Source organism: Carcharodon carcharias, chromosome 18, assembly GCF_017639515.1.
Source record: "Carcharodon carcharias isolate sCarCar2 chromosome 18, sCarCar2.pri, whole genome shotgun sequence".
In the NCBI taxonomy this organism is placed as follows: Eukaryota; Metazoa; Chordata; class Chondrichthyes; order Lamniformes; family Lamnidae; genus Carcharodon; species Carcharodon carcharias.
Genome location: NC_054484.1, coordinates 83,134,594 through 83,160,369, shown reverse-complemented (window position 1 = coordinate 83,160,369; position 25,776 = coordinate 83,134,594). Strand labels below are relative to the sequence as shown.

At 43.8% G+C, this 25,776-nt stretch overlaps 1 protein-coding gene across 1 annotated transcript; it reads left to right on the top strand.

Annotated features, from left to right (window-relative positions):
* Window positions 1-78: 78 nt before the first annotated feature.
* wu:fc50b12 (uncharacterized protein LOC103911624 homolog) lies at window positions 79-23,082 on the top strand. The gene is made up of 4 exons (XM_041211780.1): window positions 79-472; window positions 4,692-4,765; window positions 17,453-17,616; window positions 22,718-23,082. Exons 2-4 carry the CDS (start codon window positions 4,739-4,741, stop codon window positions 22,944-22,946), a joined length of 420 nt encoding a protein of 139 aa, XP_041067714.1. The 5' UTR covers window positions 79-472; window positions 4,692-4,738; the 3' UTR covers window positions 22,947-23,082.
* Window positions 23,083-25,776: the final 2,694 nt, after the last annotated feature.

The following is a 25,776-nucleotide window of genomic DNA, read 5'->3' as shown; positions in this document are numbered from 1 at the left end:
GCCTGCCTGTTACGTCAGCCGCCGGCGGTCGAGCTGCGCATGTTCCGGGGGGAAGGGAGCCCGGAGTCTCTTAGCAGCCGGGGGCGTGGCCTTTGAGCGGCCTCTGGACATGAAGAGAGGTCTGTGGGGGTGGGGAGGCCATTTGCAGTCAGGAGACGGAGCAGTTATAAGTGGTTGTGAAGAAGGCCCATGATTAGCAAGGCGAAGCCTGACGGTTCCTGTGAGGGAGTTTGGGTGTAATCCTGCTCTTGGCCCACATGAAGTGCAGTAAAAGGCACTCACCATGAGGAGCTTTATATCCAGAACAAAAACATAAATACCTGGAAAAACTCAGCAGCTCTGACAGCATCTGCAGAGGGATACAGTTGACGTTTTGAGTCCGTGTGACCCTTCATCAGAATTAAGACATATACATCCTGGCTCTCTTTCACGTTTACCAAGTCCAAGAAACCCGCATAACAACTGGGTAAATGTAAGTTGATTGAACTGTGGGAGGCTGATTTTAATATGTCAACAAAGTGTGGCACCCCTCCCCAGCAAAACAACACATCTGTTATGGCGCAGCAGATGGTGTGTGCCAGGCGGATCAAATCCAGGAGGAAAACTCGATCACAACAATTTTGCAATTTGTATTTTATTTTGAAAGGTGTGCCCTCAATTCAGTAGTAATAAGTCCACCAAAACTCTAGAGATTTTTTTAACAAAACATTTATTAACAAAAGAAAGGATTTCAAGCACATACATAAGACTACAAATTACTACTATAATCACTCCTAAAACCCCTAATTAACCTGGCTTCCAATTACACCCCTGTTAAGGCAATGGGAAAAAATAGATTTAAACAGATCCAAGCAAATTAAAAACAATACCCTGGACAGTAGAATTCAAAGAGGCTTTTCCCAGCTTTGGTTTCTGTAGACAACAGCTTATTGCACAAATGCTGGTTGCTTTTCACACTTCAGGTAGATCTTACAATGCCTTCCTCTCTGACAAATAGCCTCTTCTCCTTTATTCATGTTTCTCCCTTTTAATGCAGTTTCCATTATTCCCATATGTCTTTGGAACTTTACCTTTCTCATAAGATAAATCTTTTCATGGTGTAAATATTACCAGTAACCTTTGGAAAAAATAACCACACTGCTTGTCTTGGCTTCTCTGAGTAGGCATAACATCTCTGAAATTCAAACTACCCTGATTTATCTAAAAATGCAAATTCTCCTCACCACCTTCTAAAACTTCAGCCATGTTTACATATTTAGCATTTCAAACCTAGCTTCTTTTGATAAATCAAAAGCCTCCCGACCAGTTGTCTCGAATTCAATTAAATCCCCCCCACACACACACACATACAAAAACTACCCAAAACCCACTATTAATCTACTTTTACAATAAATCACAATAATATTATGAGAATGATTATACTTTCATGACAACATCTATAACGTTTTGATAGGTTCACAATTCCTCAGATACCGAAGCAGTCCATGACCAAATGCAGCAAGACCAGGACTACATTCAGGCTTGGGCTGATAAGTGGTATAAGTAGTATTTGCGCCACACAAGTGCCAGGCAATGACCATTTCTAACAAGAGAGAATCCAACCATCTCCCCTTGACTTTCAAGGGCATTACCATCACTGAATCCCCACTATCAACATCCTGGGGGTTTGACCAGAGACTGAATTGGACCAGTCATAAATACTGTGGCTACAAGAGCAGGTCAGAGACTGGGAATTATGTGGAGAGTATCTCAACTCCTGACTCCCCAAAGTCAGTACACCGTCTACAAGGCACAAGTCAGAAGTGTGATAGAATACTCCCGACTTGCCTGGATGAGTGCAGCTCCCAAAAACATTCAGGAAGTTTGACACCATCCAGGACAAAGCAGTTCACTTGATTGACACCCCATCCACCACCTTAAACATTCACTTCCTCCATCACCTATGCACAGTGACAGCAGTGTGTATCTACAGGATGCACTGCAGCAATTTGCCAAGGTATCTTCGACAGCACCTTCAAAACCCGCAACCTCTGCCACCTAGAAGGACAAGGGCAGCAGCTAAATGGGAACACCACCACCTGGAAGTTCCCCTCCAAGCCACTCACCATGCTGACTGTCGCTGGGTCAAAATCCTGGAACTCCATTCCTAACAGTACGGTGGGTGTACCTATACCACATGGACTGCAGCGGTTCAAGAAGGCAACTCACCACCACCTTCTCAAGGGCAATTAGAGATGGGCAACATGCTGGCCCTTGAAAATGTTTTAAAACATTTACGGGTCATCTTCCTCTCCTGGTCTTTCTTTGGCATTTCTCTTGTAGATCTCTGACAGCCACTGAATATAATGGAGGAAAATTTATATTTTGCAGTCACAATGAAGATTGAAATACTTGCACAGTCTTAACCTAAGGACTAAAAATGTTTAATCCTGCAAACTGGAAAGGTTTGCTCTGGATTTGGTGTTGCTTTTTTTTAAATGTATTGCTTCATGGGATGTGGGTGTTGCTGGCAAGGTCAGTATTTGTTGCCCATCTCTAATCACTCTTGATTAAAACAAAATGCTGGAAAAACTCAGCAGGTCTGGCAGCATCTGTGGAGAGGGAAAAACAGTGTTAACATTTTGAGTCCGAATGACTCATCTTCAGACCTAATCACCCTCGAACTGAGTTACTTGCTATGCCATTTCAGAGGGCAGTTAATTAACCACATTGCTTTGGATCTGGAGTCACATGTAGGCCAGACCAGGTAAGGACGGCAGATTCCCTTCCCTAAAGAACATTAGCGAACCAGATGGGTTTTTTAGGTAGTTTCATGGTCACCATATTTACAGTAAGGAGAGGACTATTGGATGATGGTGATAACAATTGCAATACTATTGTTAGGGATGGGAGAGATAGTTCAGATGAAGGTCTCACTAGCAATTCCTCCTCTTCATGCTGCTCCACCTCCTGTTCCAGCAATACTTCTTGCTGCCTGGTGCTGTTAAGGACTGGTCGCTAATGGGTGAATGTATGGAGCTTGCAGGAGGCGACCACTTGGGTGAACAACACTTCTGGAATGGTGCAGGCAGTGGAACAATTGTTTAACCACACAGCTGCCTGCTCAATTACATTTCTGGGGGCAGAATGGCTCACTTTGTGGCAAGATTTTCAGCTATGCCTGGGTTTCCAACAGGATTCGAAGCCAAGTTTGGAGGGGATATCCTTTGTCACTCAGAAGCCAATCTGTGACTAGAGAGTGTGGTTGAAATAGAGGTGGCACAGAGAACTAGTGTAGGATGAATGGGTGAATCCTGGGATTCTTGGGCGGACCTGATATGCTGTCATAGCCACAAAGCTGCTGTATGTTGAGGGAATGGAATCCTTTACAAGTGATAAATCTGTCAAATTGATGATGGAGTCCTTATTACCGGGTAATCTGGATTCAGACTTGTACCTGCCATGAGTATGAATGTTACTGGTCTCTCATCCTGCTTCACTGTCCATAGTGAAGGAGATATAGATATTCTTCCTGATGTAGAGAGCCTCGGTAACCTCCCTGATACAGCAGTGAACTGTGATATATCACCCACTGCTGCCTGGAAGGAGTCTGTGGCATAAATGTCATGGACCATGGTGACCTAGACAGCCACAGGCAGTGCTGTCCATTTGTTGTGTGAGGCTTGAGCTGTTACTGCAGCAGGTGCCCTAGCTCACTGATAACGTTCTTAGTGAAACACTGAAACCTCACACATTGCTCCTCAGAGAAGCTGAGGAATGAGAAATGCTCCCTGAAGACCCGCTGTGTGTCTGGCCTCCTGAACTCTGGCCCCCTCCTCCTCCACCTCTCTCTTTCCCAGCTGTTCCTGCACTCTCCTGCCTAAGCCAGTCCCAAAGGCTGTGCTCCTGTGGTACCCACATTGTGAAAACAGCACAAAACATTGCAGCACCAGAAAAATCTTCATCCCAGCAGTCAGAAATAAGTTCTCAGAGTCAGATAACATCACAAAAGGCCCAGAGATGAAACCAGCAGCTAACCTGCATGCAGTGAGTTTCAGCACTGCTGAAGGTTCCTCCTAACTTCAATGTTTTAGCATCGTAAGTTGCTGAGTGAGTTTATCATGTAGTGAGTCAGGCACTGTCTATCAGAAGAGGGTCTTCCAACAACCATTGGGCCTTAACTTGAATAATTGATTCATCGTTCTAATACCTACAGAACAGCCAAATCCAATATGGCAAGCAGCACACTTCTGGTGTTTAAAGACCCCGAACATCCCATCTACCATGTTTGGTGCTGAAAAGCCAAGTTTGTACTTGAGAAACAGATGTGGGGCCATCAAATTTCTAGAGTCATGTCTTCCTGGTCTGGTGGCCTGCGCTACACACTGACTTAATACCCAGCCTTCCTATTTGTTCAAGGATTACTGCCTTGTGAAGCATAACACTAATTTAATTTTTAACATGATCAGACCCGTTATGTTTTAGTTACAGCATAGCAACATCTAATTTCTGTTGTGTGACTGAACTCCCTCCTGGGTTTCTCCCCTTCTAAAAGTTAAAGTGTTTCTGAATTTGCCAGCGAGAAGGCAGTTCAAACGAAACAGGGTAAGTTGGTCAGTCTTACTGTTTTGCCTTGTGGTAATTTAATGTTGAAAAATGTGGCTGAATATAAGGAAAATCTTACTCTTGTCTCAACACTCCGTTCTCAACAGGCTCAAGCACAAGGAGGATCTCAGAGGTTCACAATATCCAGTTGCTGATGACCATGCCTTGCAGAACCCAGGAGGCAAGTATACACAACTGTAATAGTTGAAAAGGGAGTGAAATTATATTGAATTTTACAGACAGAAACTGGTCATTCGGCCCAATTGTTCTATGTTGGCCTTTATGCTCCACATGAGCATCCCTCCCACCCTACTTAATCTTAGCATACCAATGACAGGGACTGACACACATAGTACACCATAAATTGCGGTGTATAGGTCAAAGCCTGTATAAGATGTATAATGTAAGGTGTATAAGATAACCCCATTTTTCCGGCCCTAGAAATCATGATTTTGTATATACTTGGCGTATAGGTCGACCCTCCTTTTCAGTCACGACGTTAGTAATCAACCTCAATTTTTCACCCCACAAATGCATGTTTTACTTACCGGAACCTTATAACTGGGTGCAATGGATCAAGCAGGCGATATGAGCCATGTTGCAAAGATGAGTGGGAGTTTATGACACACCCATTCTTTGCCTCAGATGCTGATGACATTTAAAATGGCGACCACCCACACCTGTGGTTCACAGGTTATACTTGGTGTATAAGTTGACCCCTGTTCTTGGAGGGATTTTGAGGCTTCAAAAGTTGACCTATACACCAATTTCTATGGGAGGTGAGTTCAAAGAATGCTACTCACAGCGGAAGGCCATTCGGCCCATCACGCCTGTGCTGGCTCTTTGTAAGAGCTATCCAATTAGTTCCACTCCCCTGCTCCTTCCCCATAGCCCTGCAAAATTGCCCTTTTGAAAGTTATTCTTGAACCAACTTTCAGGCAATGCATTCCAGAATATAACATCTCATTGCATAAAAAACTTTCTCCTCACTTCTCCAGAGTTATTTTGCCAATCTCCTTAATTTCCTCTTGTTATTGACCCTCCTGCAAGTGGAAACTGTTTCTCCTTATTTACTTGATCAAAATCCCTCTTAGCATGAAACATTGTAAAATTTCCCCATAAACTTCTCTGCCTGAAGGTGAACGGGTAGAGATTCTCAAATCTCTCCACGTAACTGAAGTTCCCTCATCCCTGCTAACATACTAGTAAATTGGTTCTGCACTCACTACAAGACCATGATATCCTTCCTAAAGTGTGGTGTCCAGAATTGGGAAATAATACTACAATGACTCATAGAGGTTAGGAACATAGGAGCAGGAGTAGGCCATTCAGCCCATCGAGCCTGCTCCACCATTCAATATGATCATGGCTGATCATACATTTCAATGACTTTTTCCCACGTTATCCCCATTTATTCCTATTCTGTTTTCTGCTTGTTAACCAATCCTTAATCCATGCCAGCATATTACCCCTCTATCCCACGTGCTTTAATTTTGCTAACCAACCTCCTGGGAACTTTATCCAAAGCCTCCTGAAAATCCAAGTATACTACATCCACTGACTGCCCTTTATCAATACTGTTAACATTCTCAAGAGATTCCAACAGATTTGTAAACCATGATTTCCCATTCATAAATCCATGTTGACTATGCCCAACCAGAATATTATTATCAAATTGTCCATTTATCACAGCCTTTAAAATAGATTCTAACATTTTCCCTACCACTGATGCAAAGCTAACAGGTCTGTAGTTCCCTGTTTTCTCCCTCCCTCCCTTTTTAAATAGTAGAGTGACATTTGCTACCTTCCGATCTGCAGGAACTGTTCCAGAATTTATAGAATTTTGGAAGATGCAAATGTGGGTCCATTACAGACAAATACATCCATTATCTCCATAGCTACCTCTTTCAGCACTCTGGGATATGGATCATCAGGTCCTAGAGACTTATCAACCTTCAGTCCCATTAATTTCTCCACTACAGACTTTTTATTAATACTAATTTCTTTCAATTCCTCATTCTCCCTAGTCCCTTGGATCTCCAATTCTGGGAGATTTCTTGTATCTTCCTCAGTGAAGACAGACACAAAATAATCATTTAGCTTCTCTGCCATTTCCCCATTATAAATTCTCCTGACTCTGCCTGTAATGGACCCACATTTGTATTAGCCAAATATTTCCTTTTTACGTACCAACAGAAGCTTTTACAGTCCATTTTTATGTTTTTTGCCAGTTTACATTCATATTCTATCCCTTTCTTTATCAGCTTCTTGGTCCTCCTCTACTGTATTCTAAAATCCTCCCAATACTCAGATTTGCTATTATTTCTGGCTACTTTATAGGCCACTTCTTTTAATCTTGTACAATACTTCCTTTGTTAGCCATGGCTGACTGACTTCTTTTTGGGTTTTTGTGCCTTGAAAGAATGTATAGTTGCTGTAAAATATGTAATAATTCTTTAAAAACTATTCATTGCCTTTGTACCGTCATACCTATTAATGTATTTTCGCAATGCACCCTGGCTTCAAATTGAACTACTTCACTTTCAAACATAATGTAAAGTTCTATTGTATTATGGTCAACGCATCCCTAAAGATTATTTTACAACAAGCTTATTAATTAACCCTTTTTCATTATGTAATACTAGATCTAAAATAGCCTGATTTCTAGTGAGTTCCTCAACATACTGCTTTAGAAAACTACCCCTAACACTCCAGAAACTAGTGCTCATTAGGTTTACCCAGACTACATGCAGATTGAAGTCACCCATGATTATTATATTACCTATGCTACATGCTTCTCTAATCTTATTAATACCATGCCCCACACTACCACTACTATAAACAACTCCTATCAATGCTTGCTGCCCCTTGCTGTTTCTTAGTTCCACCCAAACAAATTCCACATTTTGTCCTTCCGATCTGAGATCCTCCCTTACCAATGTACTGATCCCATCCCTTATTTTCAGCACACCACCACCTTTTCCTTTTTGCCGGTCCTTCCTAAATGTCAAATATCCTTGAATATTCAGTTCCCATTCTTGGTCACCCTGTAGCCACATTTCTGTAATGACAATTAGATCATACCCATCTACCTTTATTTGTACCTTCAAATCATCTATCTTGTTGTGAATGCTGTGTGCATTCAGATAGAGTGCCCTTAACTTAGTCATTTTGACATTATATTGCACTCTAAGCCGAGTTAATGTTCGCTTTGTTTTTCCTGCATTCTAATTTCACTTGCTGCTTTTCTACTTCCTGTTACCAGCTTTACTTCCTTCCAGTTTGGACTACCCCTTAGGTTCTCATCTCCCTGACAAGCTAGTTTAAACCCTCCTCAACAGTACTAGCAAATCTCCCTGTAAAGAAATTAGTCCCAGTCATGTTAAGGTGTAACCCGTCCATCTTCTACAGGTCCTACCTGCCCCAGAACCAGTCCCAATGCCTCAGAAGTCTGATGTCCTCCCTCCTACACCAATTCTCCAGCCACTTGTTCAATCACTCAATCCTCCTATTCCTTTGTTCACTAGCACATGGCACTGGGTGTAATCCTGATAATACTGCTTTTGAAGTCCTGCTTTTTAATTTTCTTCCTAACTCCCTAAAATGTTTCAGGACCTATGTCATTGGTAGGAGTATGGACTTTGACCTCTGGCTGTTCACCCTTGCCCACAAGGATGTCCTGCAGCCACACTGTGACATCCTTGACCCTGGCATCAGGGAGGCAACACACCATCCTGGAGTCACGTTTACTACCTCAAAAATGCTGCCCGATCCCCTGACTGTGGAATCCCCTATTGCTCTTCCACTCTTCTTCCTCCCCTCCTGTGCAGCTAAGCCACCTGTGGTTCCATGGACTTGGCTCTGGCAGTACTTCCCTGAGGAACCATCGCCCTCACCAGTATCCAAAATAGAAAACCAATCAGCAAGAAACATAGACTCAGGAGCCTCCTGCACTACCTGGCCAGTTCTTTTAGACTGCCTGACATCACCCATTCCCTCTCTGCCTGTATGCTCTTCATCTGTAGTGTGACCACCTCTGTAAACATAGTTCTCTGCCTTGTGGATGCGCAACAGTGACTCCAGTTGCTGCTTGAGTTATGAATCCCAGAGCTCAAGCTTCTGCTGCCAGTGACACTTCCTGCAGATGTGTTCGTCTAGGACATGTGGTGTGTCCATGACTTCCCACATACTGCAGGATGCGCATTCCTCTGGGCCAAGCTCACATGCTCGTAACTTTTAAAACTATTTATTACAATTAGAATAAGAAGAATAACTTCCAATTACTCACCAATCAGCTTCTTCCCCAGTAGCATAGTAAGAGCCAACTACGGAGGCTGAAAAAGGGTAGAAAAAGACACACTCACCCACCCTAAACTCTGTGCACTCGAGCAGCACTGAGGAAGGCCTGTTTTTATGGTCTCTGAAAAACAGCTGCTTCAAGCTTCTGAAAATCCAGTTTAAGGCAACGATCTAATTAACTGGCTGCAGGTGGGAGGTGGTGGCTTAGTGGTAATGTCACTGGACTAGTAATCCAGAGACCCAGGGTAATGTTCTGAGGACCCAGGTCCAAATCCCACCACAATAAAATGTGGAATAAAATGTATAATGATGACCATGAAACCATTGTCGATTATCATAAAATCCCATCTGGTTCACGAATGCTCACTTCTTTAGGAAGGAAATCTGCCGTCCTTACCCGGTCTGGTCTACATGTGACTCCAGACCCACAGCAAAGTGGTTAACTCTCAATTGTCCACTAGCTGTCCACCAGCCACTTAGTTGAGCCAATCCACTAAAATGTCTAAAAGGAATGGAATCCGATAGATCACCCGGCATTGACCTAGGCACTGGAAACCACAATGGCAAACTCAGGCCTGTTGACCCACCAGAGTCCTCCTTACTAACATCTGGGGGCTTGTGCCAAAAGAACGGTCTCACAGACTAATCAAGCAACAGCCTGACATAGTCAAACTCACAGAATCATACCTTACAGACCATGTCCCAGACTCCTCCATCACCATCTCTGAGAGTGTGCTGTCCTACCGGCAGGACAGACCCAGCAGAGGTGACGGTGCAATGGTACATAGTCAGGAGGGAGTTGCCCTGGGAGTTCTTAATGTTGACTGTCGACCCCATGACGTCTCATAGCATCAGACCAAACATGGGCAAGGAAACTTCCTGCTGATTACCACGTACCACCACACCCTTCCCCCCCTCCCCCACCTTGTACCTCCCAGCTGAGGAATCAGTGTTCCTCCATGTTGAACACCACTTGGATGAAGCACTGAGGGTGGGAAGGGTACAGATTATACTCTGGGTGGGGGACTTCAATGTCCATCCCCAAGAATGGCTTGATAGCGCCACTACTGACTGAGCTGGCTGCATCCTAATGGATATTGCTGCTAGACTAGGTCTGTGGCAGATGGTGAGGGAACTAACAAGAGGGAAAAAAACACACTTGACCTCATCCTCACCAACCTGCCTGCCACAGATGCATCTGTCCATGACAGTATCGGTAAGAGTGACCACCGCACAGTCCATGTGGAGATGAAGTTCCACCTTCACTTTGAGGATACCCTCCATCACGTTGTGTCGCCCTACCACCGTGCTAAGTGGGATAGATTTTGAACAGATCTAGCAACTCAAGACTGGGCAATCGTGAGGCGCTGTTGGCCATCAGCAGCAGCAGTATTGTATTCAACCACAATCTGTAACCTCATGGCCTGGCATATCCCCCACTCTACCATTACAACTAAGCTAGGGGATCAATCCTGATTTAATGAAGAGTGCAAGAGGGCATGCCAGGAGCATCACCAGGCATACCTAAAAATGAGGTGTCAACCTGGTGAAGCTACAACACAGAACTACTTCCGTGCCAAATAGCATAACCAGCAAGTGATAGAGAGGGCTAAGCGATTTCACAACCAACGGATATATCTAAGCTCTGCAGCCCTGCCACATCCATTTGTGAATGGTGGTGGACAATTAAACAACTCAGTGGAGGAGGAGGCTCCACAAATATCCCCATCACTGAGCCCAGCACATCAATGCAAAGGATAAGGCATTCGCAACAATCTTCAGCCAGAAATGCCAAGTGGATGATCTATCTTGGCCTCCTCCTGAGGTCCCCAGCATCACAGATGCCAGTCTTGAGCCAATTCGATTCACTTCACGTGATATCAAGAAACGGCTGGAGGCACTGGATACTGCAAAGGCCGTGGGCCATGACAGTATTCCGGCAATAGTACTGAAGACTTGTGTTCCAGAATTGTCGCGCCCCTAGCCAAGCTGTTCCAGATCTATCCATTGGTTGTGAAATTGCCTAGCCTAGTCTATTGCTTGCTGTTTATGCTGTTTGGCATGCAAGTAGTCCTGTGTTGTAGCTTTACCAGGTTGACAACTCACTTTTAGGTGTGCCTGGTGCTGCTCCTGGCATGCCCTCCTGCACTCTTCATTGACCCAGGGTTGATCCCCTACAAAAACAAAAATACCTGGAAAAACTCAGCAGGTCTGGCAGCATCTGCGGAGAGGAGCACAGTTAATGTTTCGAGTCCAAATGACCCTTCAACAGAACTAAGTGAAAATAGAAGAGAGGTGAAATATAAGCTGATTTAAGGGGGGGTGGGTGGGACAAGTAGAGCTGGATAGAGGGCCAGTGATATGTGGAGATAACCAAAAGATGTCTCAGACAAAATGACAAAGAAGTGTTGGAGGTCCCCTAGCTTAGTTGTAATGGTAGAGTGGGCATTTACCCAGCCATTTGGAAAATTGCCCAAGCATGTCCTATACATAAAAAGCAGGACAAATCCAACCTGGCCAATTACCGCCCCATCAGCCTATTCTCCATCACCAATAAAGTGATGGAAGGGGTCATCAACAGTGCTATCGAGCGACATTTGCTTAGCACTAACCTGCCCACTGAGGCTCAGTTTGGGTTCCGCCAGGGCCATTCAGCTCCAGACCTCTTTACAGCCTTGGTCCAAACATGGACAAAAGAGACGAACTCTAGAGGTTAAGGTGAGAGTGACTGCATTTGACATCAAGGCAACATTTAAATGAGTATGGCATCAAGGAGCCCTAGCAAACTGGAGTCAATGAGAATCAGAGGGAAAACTGTCCGCTGGTTGGAGTCATACCTAGCACAAAGGAAGATCATTGTGGTTGTTGGAGGTCAATTATCTCAGCTCCAGGACATCACTGCAGGAGTTCCTCAGGGAAGTGTCCTAGGCCCAACCATCTTCAGTTGCTTCATCAATGACCTCCCATCATACAGTCAGAAGTGGGGATGTTCGCTGATGATTGCACAATGTTTGTGAGTCCTCAGATACTGAAGCAGTCCATGTCCAAATGCAGCAAGATCTGGACAATATTCAGACTTGGGCTGACAAGTGGCAAGTAACATTTGTGCCACACAATTGCCAGGCAGTGACCATCTCTAACAAGTGAGAATCTAACCATCGGCCCTTGACATTCAATGGTGTTACCATCACTGACCCCCACTATCAACGTCCTGGGGGTTACCATTGACCAGAACTGGACCAGTCATGTAAATACTGTGGCTGCAAGAGCAGGTCAGAGGCTGCAGGTCCTGCAGTAAGCAGCTCACCTCCTGACTCCCCAGGTCCACCATCTACAAGGCATAAGTTAGGAGTGTGTTGGAATACTCTCCACTGCCGCTCCCACAACACTCAGGAAGTTTGACATTATCAGGACAAAGCAGCCCACTTGATTGGCACCCCATCCACAAACATTCATTCCCTCCACCACCGACACACAATGTGTACCGTCTACAAGATGCACTGCAGGAACTCACCAAGCCTCCTTAGACACAACCTTCCAAACCCATGACCACTACCATCTAGAAGGACAAGGGCAGCAGATAGATGGGAACACCACCACCTGGAGGTTCCCCTCCAAGCCACTCATCATCCTGACTTGGAAATATATCACCGTTCCTTCACTGTCACTGGGTCAATATCCTGGAACTCCATCCCTAACAGCACAGTGGGCGTACCTACACCACATGGACTGCAGCAAGTCAAATGGCAGCTCATTACCTCCACCTTATCAAGGCAAGTTAGGGATAGGCAATAAATGTTGGGCTGGCCATTGACACCCACACCCCATGAATGAAAAATAAGTTGCTCTCAGTATATATATTCCTGATTTAAGGCTGGAATAAAACTTACATTAAGGAGTAATTTTTAGATAGAAATTAACCCTTTAAACTCCTTCACCAGCTGCCAGTGCATAACTACTTTGTTTAATACACTATGCCTCTATTTATAAAACCACAGATCCTGTATGTTGTTATACAAGTCTGTTGAACGTGTTCTGCTGCTTTCAGGTTTTTGTGTAAATACACCCCAAATTTTACCATTTTGTTTTCATTCCCTCTCCGTACTCTTTCCAAAATCTCTCCCACATCTTCAATCTCCCTCTCCTTTCAGTCCAATTCCTCCTAAAGTCTCCTCTGCACAGTTTACTGCATTTCAATTCAAGAGAGTGGCAGGAAAGTGAACATAGCGGGAAGGAGCAGAGATTTGGAAAGGGAGGGTTAGAGGGCAGAGATCAGTTGTAGGGAGTGATAGGGAGGTGGGAGTTATCGGGAGGTGGATGGGAAGTGATCGGGAGGGGGAAGGGGAGTGATTAGGAGAGGGAGTGGGAGAGATCGGGTGGGGAGGGGTAGCGATCGGGTGAGGGAGGGAAGTGATTGGGTGGGGGATGGATGGGGAGGGGAGGGATTGGGAGATGGGAGTGATTGGCAGGTGGAGGGGATGTGATGGGAGAGGGATGGGAGAGGGAGGGGTATGATCGGGTGGGGATTGGAAGTGATCGGACAGAGGGGGGAGTGATCAGGAGAGGGAGGCGGAGTGATCGGGTGGGAAGGGGAAGTGGTCAGGTGGGGAATGGATTGGGAATGGGAGCAGGATGGGGAGTGATCAGATGGTGACGGGGAGTGATTGGGAGGGGCGGTGATCAGAAGGGGGGTGGAGTGATCGGGAGGCAGACCGAGAGGGTGAATGATCTGGAGGGGAAGTGATTGGAGGGGAAGGGAGAGTGGGCCAGAGGAGGAGAGGCAGTGATCAGGAGGGCAGTGACTGGGAGGGGGACGGGGCAGTGATCCAGGGGGGTTGGAAGTTTCCAGGAGTAAGGTGTATTGAGGGGAATGACTGGAGTTGGGGAGAATCACAGAATTTTAATGGCACAGAAGGAGGCCATCCCATCATGTCTGCACCAGCTCTCCAAATGAGCATTATGACCTAGTGCCTTTGCCCTACCTTTTCCCCGTAACCCTGCACATTGTTTCCATTCAAGCAATCACCTAATGCCTTCTTGAATGCCTTGATTGAACCTGCCTCAACACACCTCCAGACAGCACATTGACCTGAACCACTCATTGTGTGAAAAAGTTTTTTCTTCTTTTGCTTCTTTTCAAAATCACTTTAAATCTTTGCCCTCTCGTTCTTGATCCTTTTACAAAGGGGAACAGCTTCTCCCTATCTACTCTGTCCAGCCCCCTCATGATTTTGAACATCTCATTCAAACCTCCTCTTAGCCCTCTTCTGTCCAAGGAGAACAGTTCTAACCTCTCCAATCTATCTTTGTAACTGAAGTTTCTCATCCCTAGAACCACTCTGGTAAACCTCTTTTGTACTCTCTCCAATGTGTTCACATCCTTCCTGTAATGTGGCACCCAGAACTGTACACAATACTCCAGCTGAGGTCTAAAGAGTGTCTTCTATAAATTCAGCATAACCTCCTTGCTCTTGTACTCTATGCCCCTAATAAAGTCCAGGATACTATATGCTTTATTAATTGCTCTCTCCACCTGTCCTGCCACCTTCAATTATCCATGCACACATACACCCAGGTCTTTCTGTTCCTGCAAATCTTCAGATTTTCATCCCTTATTTTATATTATCTGTCCATGCTTTTCCACTAAAATGCATCACCTCACACTTCTGCACATTGAACTTCATCTGCCATCTATGTGGCCACTCCACCAACTTGTCTATGTCCTTTTGAAGTTCTACACTGTCCTCCTTACAGTTTACAACATTCCCAAGCTTTGTATCATCCACAAACTTTGAAATTGTCCCCTGCACACCAAGATCTAGATCATTAATAGATATCAGGAAAAGCAAAGGTCCCAATACCAACCCCTGGGGAACTCCACTACAAACCTTCCTCCAGCACGAAAAATATCCATTGACCATTACCCTCTGCTTCTCATTTTTCAGCCAATTTTGTATCCACGTTGGTACTGTCCCTTTCATTCCATGAGCAATAACTTTTCTCAAGCCCATTGTGTGGCACTGTATCAAATGCCTTTTGAAAGTCCATGTACACCACATCAACAGCATTACCCTCATCGACCTTTTCTGTTACCTCTTCAAAAAACTCCAGCAAGTTAGTTAAACACAATTTCCCCTTTAGAAGTCCATGTTGGCTCTTCCTTATCAACTCATATTTTTCCATGTGACTATTAATTCTATCCCAAAAAATTGTTTCTAGGATCCTGCCCACCACTGAAGTTAAACTGACAGGTCTGTATTGCTGGGCTTATCCCAAGGGAATTTGAACATAATGTTTGCAATTCTCCAGTCCTCTGGCACCTCCCCTGAGTCTAGGGAAGGCAGAAAGATTATGGCCAGCATCCCTGCAATTTCTACTCTCACTTCCTTCAATATCCTTGGATGCATCTCGTCCCGTCCCGGTGTCTTGTCAACTTTAAGTATGGACAGTCTATTCAACGCTTCTTCCTTATTAATTTTGAACCCTTCTAGTGACAGAGTTTCCTCATCTGTCACCATAGCCTGAGTAGCATCTACCTCCTTGGTAAAGATGGATGCAAAGTATTCATTTAATACCTCAGCCATGTCCCCTTCATCCATGTGTAAATTCCCTATTAGATCCCTAATTGGCTCTACTCCTCCTTTTACAACCCTTTTATTACTTATGTGCCTATAGAAGACTTTGGCATTCCCCTTTATGTTGGCTGCCAGTCTTTTCTCATAATCCCTCTTCGCTTCTCTAATATGCTTTTTCACCTCCCCCGATCCTTCTGTATTCCCCTTGGTTCTCAATTGTATTTTCTACCTGACACCTGTCATAAGCACACTTTTTCTTTTTTATCTTAACTTCTAACTCCTTTTTCACCCAGAGAGCTCTGGATTTGTTTGCCCTACCTTTCTCTTTCGATTGAATATACCTCGACTGTGTCCGAACCAATTCCTTTTTGATGGTAGCCCATTGTTCAGCTGCAATTTTTCCCACCAATCTTTCGTTCCAGTCCATCTGGCCCAGCTCCGTTCTTGCCCCATCAAAGTCAGCTCTTGCTCAGTTAATTATTCTGACTCTGGATTGTCTATTGTCCTTTTCTATCTTCATCCTAAAACATTCAATACATTGATCACTGTCTCCTAAATGTTCCCCCACTGATACTTGATCTACTTGGTCCACCTCATTTCCAAGAACCAGGTCCAACAGTGCGTCTTTTCTTGTTGGATTGGACACAATTCTACTGCTGTAGAAAATTTTGCTGAACTTGCTAGGAAATCCATGAACTTTTGCCCCTCTCCACCCTTTATACTACCACTGCCCCAGTCTACATTCAGGTAATTAAAGTCACCCATTATAACTACTCTATAATGCTTGCATCTCTCTGTAATTTCCCTGCAGATTTGTTCTCCTACGTCCTCCTCACTAGTTGCCAGCCTATAGACTACACCGAGCAATGTAATTGCACCCTTTTAGTTCCTTAGCTCTAGCCAAATTGATTCTGTCCTTGAATCCTCTGGGACATCCTCTTTCTCCAGCACTGCAATGCTCTCCTTAACCAATACCGCCATCCCTCCTCCTTTCCTTCCTTTCCTATCTTTTCTGAACACCTTGTATCCAGGAATACTTAACACCCAGTTCTGCCCTTCCTTGAGCCAAGTCTCTGTTATCACCACAACATCATTTTTCTACATGGCAATCTGTGCCTGTAACTCCCCAATCTTATTTACTATACTCCGTGCATTCACATACATGCATATTAATCCTGATTTACATTTTGTTACTTTCTCCCTCATCCTGACTTCAACTATTAACTTACTATTCTCTATACTAGTGCCATCTGTCCCTCCAAGAATTTTGTGCACCCTGGTATTCCTCGCTAATATTTTCCCTTGCTTCCCACACCCCTGCCAAGTTTGTTTAAAGGCCCCCTAACAACCCTAACAAAACGCCCCGCAAGGAACTCAAACCCAGTTCTCTTAAAGTGCAACCCATCCAGCTTGTACATGTGCCATCTCCCCCAGAGTCAGTTCCAGTGTCCTAGGAATCTAAAGCCCTCCCTCCTGCACCATCTTTCCAGACAAGCATTCATATGCCTTATCTTCCTATTTCTGTACTCATTGGCACGTGGTACTGGGATTAATCCAGAGATTACTGCATTTGAGGCCCAGCTTGCTAATTTTCTACCCAGCACCCTAAATTCTGATTGCAGGACCACATCCCCCCTTCCTACCTAAGTCATAAGGGAGGGGGGGTGTCAGCGAGGTCCATCCTTCGGTCATCTCCTGTCTAATGTATTCTTAAATGTTGACTTGGTCTTTATTCAGTCACTCATTCTGGCGGTGACTCCACCAGAGTCAGCAGCTCACAGCCCATTATGTAAAAGTTTCTACTGCTGTTTGTCTTCCATCTCTTGCATTTAATCTTGGATTGAGATTCATCATTATCATTTGCCATAAAACTGCAATTCTGTTGACTTTTTCTGAAGTCTTTCCACTGAATGTTCTGCTTTTGATGCTTTTGTAGTAGATATTTCTGGCATCTTTTGTATGTTGTTATTTTAAAAGTCCTCTTCCTGGGTCAGGATGCAGTGATCAACCTGAAGTCTGTCCAGGAACTTGCCAAAGACCTGGGCTTTCAATGGACCATCGTGGCCAACGAGCTGGGCTTCACCAGGGCAGAGATCGGCCGTTTTCATGCAGCCTCTATGCAGAAAAAGGTGCAAGCAAAGAAAATGTTAGAGAGCTGGTATGTCTAAAGTTCCATCACTAAATCAAGTAGTCTTAAGGTGTTGTATCTCACTTGTTATCTCCTAATGCTTTTCAATTTGCAACGCAGTGACTCTCTTACTATTCTGATAATGTACATAACTGTCCAAACCTGCGGACAATTGACCCAGCCTCCCAGGGTGCGTAGGAACTGGGTGATGTCCTATTGTAGCTGTCATGAATTCAATATATTGCACACTACTTCAATGAAGAATATTTGAAGTGTAGTAATTGTTCTTTTTCAAACTGATTCCCACTATACTGCTGACCGCTCAACTTCCCTTCCTGGCCCCAATGTTTCTTGATATTGTAAACAGTTCCCTCTCTTCAGCTACTCTTCCTCTCTCCATCAAACCTGTTGTCATCACCCCTCCCCTCAAAAAGCAATCCTTGACTCCTGCAGCCTTGCAAACAACTCCAACCTCCCTTTCCTCTCCAACGTCCTGAAACATGCTGTCACCTCCCAAATCCATACCATTTTTACTGCAATTCTGAGTTTGAATCTCTCCATCATTGTTTCTGTCCTTCCACGTTACCAAAATGACGCTTATCAAAGTCATAAACAACATCACCTATGACTGTGACAAAGGTAAACTTTCCCTCCTGATCCTTCTCGACTTGTCTGCAGCTTCTGACACGAGTGACCACACCATCCTCCTCCAGCCCATCTCCTCTGTCGCCCAGCTTGGTGGGACTGCTCTCATCTGGTTCCATTCTTATCTATGTAATCGTAGCCAGAGAATCACTTGCAATAACTTCTCTTCATACTCTTACACCGTTACCTCTAGATTTCTGGAAGGATCTATTTCTCACCCACATGCTGCCCCTTGCAACATCATCCAAAAACACAGCATCAGGTTCCACATGTACGTGGATAATAGCCAGGTTTACCTCAGAGCCATCTCTCTTGATTCCTCTGCTGTTGCTAAGTTACCAGACCGTTTATCCGACACAAGTACGGGATGAGCAGAAACTTCAGCAACAACTTGTGTGTGTATATGTATATGTATTATATATTATATATAGAGATATAGAGCACCTTTAAGCTAATAAAATGTCCAAGGTATTATAAAACAAAATATGACATGAGCCACATGAAGAAATATTAGGACAGATGGCGAAAAGCTTCATGGCCCCACAACCCTCCAAGAAATTGGCGTTTTTCCAATTTGCCAGGTTAATGTGGGTCATCTGGATCAGAGGTTAGTGATCACTAAATGATAGAATCCAATTGGTATGGACTGCTGTACAAAGTTTTGATTAGAAAGTAGTCAGTCACTGAACCTGTTCCTGTCAATGATACCTAGTTATTCTCTAAAAAGATAATTTTCCTACAGACCAGATCTAATTGTTCCCATTAATTTCTCCCATTTTGAGCTGTTTTCTATTGAACGCCTTCTATTATGATATGTTTTAAGAGAAACAAGAGAGGTAGAGAGGAGAAGTGTAAGGAAGTTGGAAATGGGACAGTAGTTTGTGAGGATGAAGTGGTTGAGTGTTGATTTTTTGAGAAGAGAGATGATGATGGCAGATTTGAAGGAGAGAGAGAGATACACTACCCGGGGAGATTGAACCATTAACAATATCGAATAACTTGGGGACCAGGAGTGAAAGTTGGGTGGTCAACAGTTTAGTGGGAATAGAGTTGAGAGAACAGGAAGTGAGTCTCATGGACAAGATTTGCTGCGAGACAGCATGAGGGGAGATAGGGGAGAACCTCAAGAAAAATGCAATTTCAAGAACTAATAAAAGATCGACACCATTATCTTTCACCCTTTCCCCAAACTCTGATCTCTAGCCACTGAATCCAACCCTCTCAGTGATTGCTTTGTGGGGCTGAATCAGACTCAGCACAAACCCAGTGACATACTTGACCCTGACATCAGCTTCCAACCACAAATCTGCACCATCATGTGGACTGCCTACTTTCACCTCTGTAACCCCTACCTCAGATCATATGCTCATTAATTCCTTTGTTGCTGCTAGACATGACTATTCCAATGTAATCCCATCTTCTACCCTCCATAAACTTCAGTTCATCCAAAACTCTGTAGCCTGCTTCCTAACTCGCACCAAATTCCATTCCCCTTTCACCAAAATCCCTTCATGGCCTCACCCCTCCCTATCTCTGTAGCCTTCTCCAGCCCCACAACCCTCCAAGAAATTGGCGTTTTTCCAATTTGCCAGGTTAATGTGGGTCATCTGGATCAGAGGTTAGTGATCACTAAATGATAGAATCCAATTGGTATGGACTGCTGTACAAAGTTTTGATTAGAAAGTAGTCAGTCACTGAACCTGTTCCTGTCAATGATACCTAGTTATTCTCTAAAAAGATAATTTTCCTACAGACCAGATCTAATTGTTTCCATTAATTTCTCCCATTTTGAGCTGTTTTCTATTGAACGCCTTCTATTATGATAACTGGGAACCGTGCTTTGAAACACTGGCAGTAATCAAGGGTTACTACGTCTGTTAACCTCAATTCTGCCTCTGAGTACAGAGGTGCTTATATACACAGACACATGCACACATACGCGCACGTGCACGCACACACGTACATATATACACACACACATACATACACACATTCGCACACATACACATGTACACACACATGCACATACATATACTCACTCACATACACAGACATGCACACACATTCACAGACACACACACAGACATGCACATGTAGATACACACACACAGACATACACACATAGGTAACTCACCACCACCTCATCAAGGGCAATTAGGGATGGGCAATAAATGCTGCCTCGCAATCGAAGCCCACATCATATGAATGTATAAAATACACACACACATGCACATAAACACACACACACACATATATACACACACCCACATAAAAACACATGCCCATATACACACACAAATATACACACACACACACATACATGCACATATATACACACAAACATACACACATATACACATACAAACACACACATACACACATCATTACACAGACACACACATGTGCACATGCACAACTTCGCTCCCAATTTCAAATGAATTGACAGTCTATGAGGTGTAGAACTTCCCTGCCAGTGGGTTTTACTTAATAAACTTCATTTTCAATTTACATTGTGTTGGCTCTGAAGTGCTTTGGGATGTTCAATGTGTAGGTCATCTAGAGCAGGCATAGGCCATTAAGTCTTTTCAGTCTGTTCCGTTATTCGAGTAGATCATGGCTGATCTGTATCTTAACGGTATCAACCCTCCTTGGTTCTGTATCCCTCAATACTTTGCCTAACAAAATTTTATCCCACATTTCCTTTACCTTTTACGTGAAGAAGTGCTCCTGATTTCACCTCAGAACAGCCTAGCTCTAATTTTAAGGTTATATCCCCTTGAGAGAAGTTTGAGGTGATGCATTATGGCAGAAGGAATAAGGAGAGGCACTATAGACTTAATGGCAGGATTTTTAGTTTGGCGAGCGCGCGCAATTGGCGGTCCCAGGAGCGGCCGTGGAACGGACCCCCGGCCTTAATTTCACGCTTGCTGGCTAATTAATGACCGGCCAGCATGAAGTGTGCATTGAAAAGCTCAGCACTGCTGGGGTGGAGGGGTGGGGGGGTGGGGGGCGGGAGGATGGCAGACGATGATTTGATGCGTGCATGGGTGAGCGCTGACCGAAAGCCCCCTGAAGGCAGAGAGCTGTCTCAGGGAGCTGAAGAATTTAAGTGCAATAAAAACATTTTAAAATCCAGAAAAAATACCAACGCTTCAGAATCAGTCACCTGAACATATACAAGATGAAAATTCTGTCCATACATTTTTAATATTTTTTATTTAATAACAGAAACCTCATCTTGCCCATGGATGAAGTTTCCTGAAAAATGCAAAGGCAACCTGGCCGATTCGCTTTTTCCAACCGTAACATCAGACAGACAATGAAAAATCTCCGTTAATTACAACTTTAATGGCCTTAATAGGCCTCTTAATTGTCAACGGGCGCGCTTCTGACTCTCGCGCATGCCCACCAATCAAAAAATTGCACAAGTGTGCAATGATGGGACACTCGCCCAATGTCACCATGCACTATTTCATGCTCATGTGGATCGGGCACCTGCCCGCACGCCAAGCGAAAAATTCTGCCCAATGGTTCTAAAGAGTGTGCAGTGATGGAGAGACCAGGGGATGCATGTGCATAGACCTTTGAAGATGGCTGGACATATTGAATGAGTAGTTAGCAAAGCATATGGGACCTTGGGCTTTATAAGTAGAGGAATTGAGTACAAAAGCAGGGAACTTATGCTGAACCTTTATAAAGCTCTGGTTAGGTCCCAAATAGAGTATTTCATCCGGTTCTGGTCACCACACTTTAGGAAGGATGTGAGGGCCTTTGAGGGGGCGCATAGGAGATTTACCAAAATGGTTCTAGGGATGAGAAATCTTAGTTACAAGGTCAGGCTGGAGAAGCTGGGGTTTTTGTCTTGCATTCAACAGGACAATTCGCAAGAATACCAAGTATAAAGGGAGCAACAATTTATACTATATGAGCAGAGAGTGCAGATTGGTTGGCAAGTGGACTCTGATTGGTATTCTTGTGAATTGTCCTGATGAGTGCAAGACAAAAAGCTTCGATTAAAAAATGTCTCTTTTTTCAGCAAAACTCAAGTTCTGTACTATCCAATGACTATGAATGAGATAAATGACAGAATAATCTTAATGAGTAACCAATGTTGACCGGCACACCGGGAGAACTTGCGCAGCCAAGACATCAGACTGGATTTTGGTTTTGTGTTTCATCCAAAAGACACTTGAAACACTGTAACATTAACCTCACAGCTTCTGTGCTCACGCCTGAGAGACTGGAAATCACAACCTGTTGACACAGTGATAAGATTCTTGAACCGTGGTCTCATTATTCTAGTCACAATAAGGATGGGCAAATGAGATGGCAGAGGGCTGCTGCAGATACCATCTACTGAAACTTAAAACAACGGCAAAAAATTCACAGTCATTTTGGTTCGCTGATATAATTATAGAATAATGACAAATAACCCATTTTTAAGAAAAGAGCTCTGGTCTGATTGATAACTTTTATTCTTGCTTAGGTATGAAAAATCATGGAACAAAATGAATAAAACAAAGTTACTGCAGGATGCTCTGGAGAGGGCTGGACAAAAGGACCTGGCAGAAAAACTGCAATGTCTGCACTGGGGGCATCAGAAACTCAGCAGCCGTGTGGAGCTACCCTCAGCCTTCCCATTCCTTATCGTCATCCACAAGACCATCAATAATAGGGAGGGCCTGCAGAAGATCAATCAGCTCAGCCATAAATAAGAAAGAAAGAACACTGGCTGTTGTCTTTTAACAACGCTCTATAAAGTAAACAGTGATATTAATAAACTTAAAAATGTTGCTTCAGCTGTATAAATCTGTAGTGGTGTGAGAGACACAGTAAAAGCAGCAAACTTTATCAGTGCTTCTCCATTATTTTATAACATATCCGATCCATCTTGGTCATAATAGGCCATCATTCGAAGCACCATAACTTACTGCCTGCCTCCTGCTAACAGATACCTCGGGCAGGGTACCTGAGATTGTGTGTGAGGATCCTGCAGTAGCTCAGCATCCAATTCCCCCGCCCTCTCTCTGTGGGGAAGTATCAGAGTCTCTGCTTGCTTCGTTCTCCAGTTGGAATCAGTAACTCTGCGGAAACCACATCCTGCCAACATGTAACACAGAATACTGAGCTCTAACACCTCATGGGAAAAACCAGTAAAACTTAAATGAAGGGCACCAGTAAAACTTGTCCAAACTGGTCTTGTATACCTTAAAATGGAACTCCAGCTTACTGGTACTGGTTTTACTGATTTTTACTGGGATTTGAAAATGTTGAACTGGTTTTTCCCTTTGTCACTTTATCAAATATCTTCTGGAAATCCAAGTACACAATATCTGCCAGTTCCCCTTTATCCACAGCACATGTGACTCCTTCAAAGGACTCCAATAAGTTGGTTAAACATGATTTCCCTCTCACAACACCATGTTGACTGTGCCTGATTGCCTTGAGTTTTTCTAAGTGCTCTTATAACATCTTTAATAATAGCTTCTAACATTTTCCCTTTCGCTTTCCCTAATCAAAAGGCAGACTATTATTTAAATGAGAGAGACTCCAAAAAAGTGCAGCACAGAGGGATCTGGGTGTTCTTGTGCATGAAACACAAAAAGTGAGCATGCAGGTGCAGCAAGTAATTAAGAAGGCAAATGGAATTTTGGACAGTATTGCTAGGGGGTTAGAATTTAAAAATAGGGAAGTCTTGTTACAACTGTATAGGATGTTGGTGGGGCCGCACCTGAAGTACTGTATACAGTTTTGACCCCCGTATTTAAGAAAAAATATACTGGCATTGGAGGCAGTTCTAAAGAGATTCACTAGGCTATTTCTGGGATGTTACTTGTATCCTCTATAGTGAAAACCGATGCAAAATAGCCAGTTAATTCATCCGCCACCTCCCTACTTTCCATTATCAATTCCCCAGACACACTTTCTACAGGACCAGCACTCACTTTGTTAACTTTTTTTATTTAAATATCGATAAAAACTTTTACCATCCATTTTTATATTATTAGCTAGCTTTCTCTCATACTCTCATTTTTCCTTCCTTATTAATCTTTTTGTCATTTGCTGTTCTTCATATTCTGTCCAATCTTCTGACCTATCTTTCCGTAATTATATGCCTTTTTAAGTTTGATACTGCCTTGAAATTTTTTTTAGTTAACCACGGATTGTGGGCCCTCCCCTTGGAATTTTTCTTTCTCATTGGAATATATATATTCTGTGTATTCCGAAATATCCCTATAAATGTCTGCCACCAAACCTCTATTGACCTATCCCTAATTTGCCAGTTCACTTTAGCTAGCGCTGCTTTCGTGCCCTCATAATTGTCCTTATTTAAGTTTAAAATACTAGTCTTGGACGTACTCGCCTCTCCCTCAAAATGAATGTAAAATTAATTCATATTATGGTCGCTACTACCTAGGGGTGCCTTCACTAGGAGATCATCAATTAATCCCATCTCATTGCTCAGTATCAAGTTGAGTACAGCCTGCTCTCTGCTTGGCTCCAGAACATGCTGTTCCAAGAAACTCCCGAAAACATTCTAAGAATTCCTCACAACAAATAAAAATTGCTGGAAAAACTCAGCAGGTCTGACAGCATCTTTGGAGAGAAAGACAGAGTTAACGTTTCGAGTCCATATGACTCTTCTTCAGAGCACAGAAAGAATTCGTCATCTATGCTACCTTTGCCTATCTGATTTTTCCAGTCTGTATGTACATTAAAATCCGTCATGATTATCGCCGTAGCTTTCTGACAAGCTCCCATTATCTCTTCCTCTATACTCTGTCCTACTGTGTAGTTACAATCACTCTTGGTGATGGGCATCAAAGTCCCCCACATTCTGCGTTCTTGCCAACCTTAGCGCTTTCTTCAAGTGGTGTTCAACATGGGGGAGTACTGACTCATTAGCTGAAGGCAGGAGGTTTCCTTACCCATGTTTGACTTGATACCATGAGACTTCACAGGGTCCAGAGTCAATGTTGAGGACTCCCAGGGCAACTCCTTCCCGACTCTATACCATTGTGCCGTCACTTCTGCTGGGCCTGCCCTGCCGATGGGACAGGACATACCCAGGGATGGTGATCCTGGTGTCTGGGACATTATCTGTAAGGTATGATTCCGTGAGTATGGGTATGTCAGGCTGTTGCTTGACTAGTCTGTGAGACAGCTCTCCTAGTTTTGGCACAAGCCCCCAGATGTTAGTAAGGAGGACTTTGCAGGCCAACAGGGCTGGGTGTAGCATTGTTGTTTCCGGTAGTAACCCAGCACCTAGGTCAATGCCAGGTGGTCCATCTGGTTTCATTCCTTTTAGAATGCGTAGTTATTTGATGCAACGGAGTGGCTTGCTAGGCCGTTCAGAGGATAGTTAAGAGTCAACCACATTGCTGTGGATCTGCAGTCACGTGTAGGCCAGGCTGGCAGATTTCCTTCAGTGAATCAGATGGGTTTTTACAGCAATCAACAATGGTTTCATGGTCACCACTAGACCAGATTGCAAACTCCAAATTTATTAACTGAATTTAAATTCCACCAGGTGCCATTATCACT

Coding starts and splice junctions, on each gene's coding strand:
- wu:fc50b12 (XM_041211780.1), top strand. CDS start 4,739: ATGACCATGCCTTGCAGAACCCAGGAG. Junction 4,766..17,452: donor TGCCTTGCAGAACCCAGGAG/GCAAGTATACAC, acceptor TTCCTGGGTCAG/GATGCAGTGATCAACCTGAA. Junction 17,617..22,717: donor AAGAAAATGTTAGAGAGCTG/GTATGTCTAAAG, acceptor ATTCTTGCTTAG/GTATGAAAAATCATGGAACA.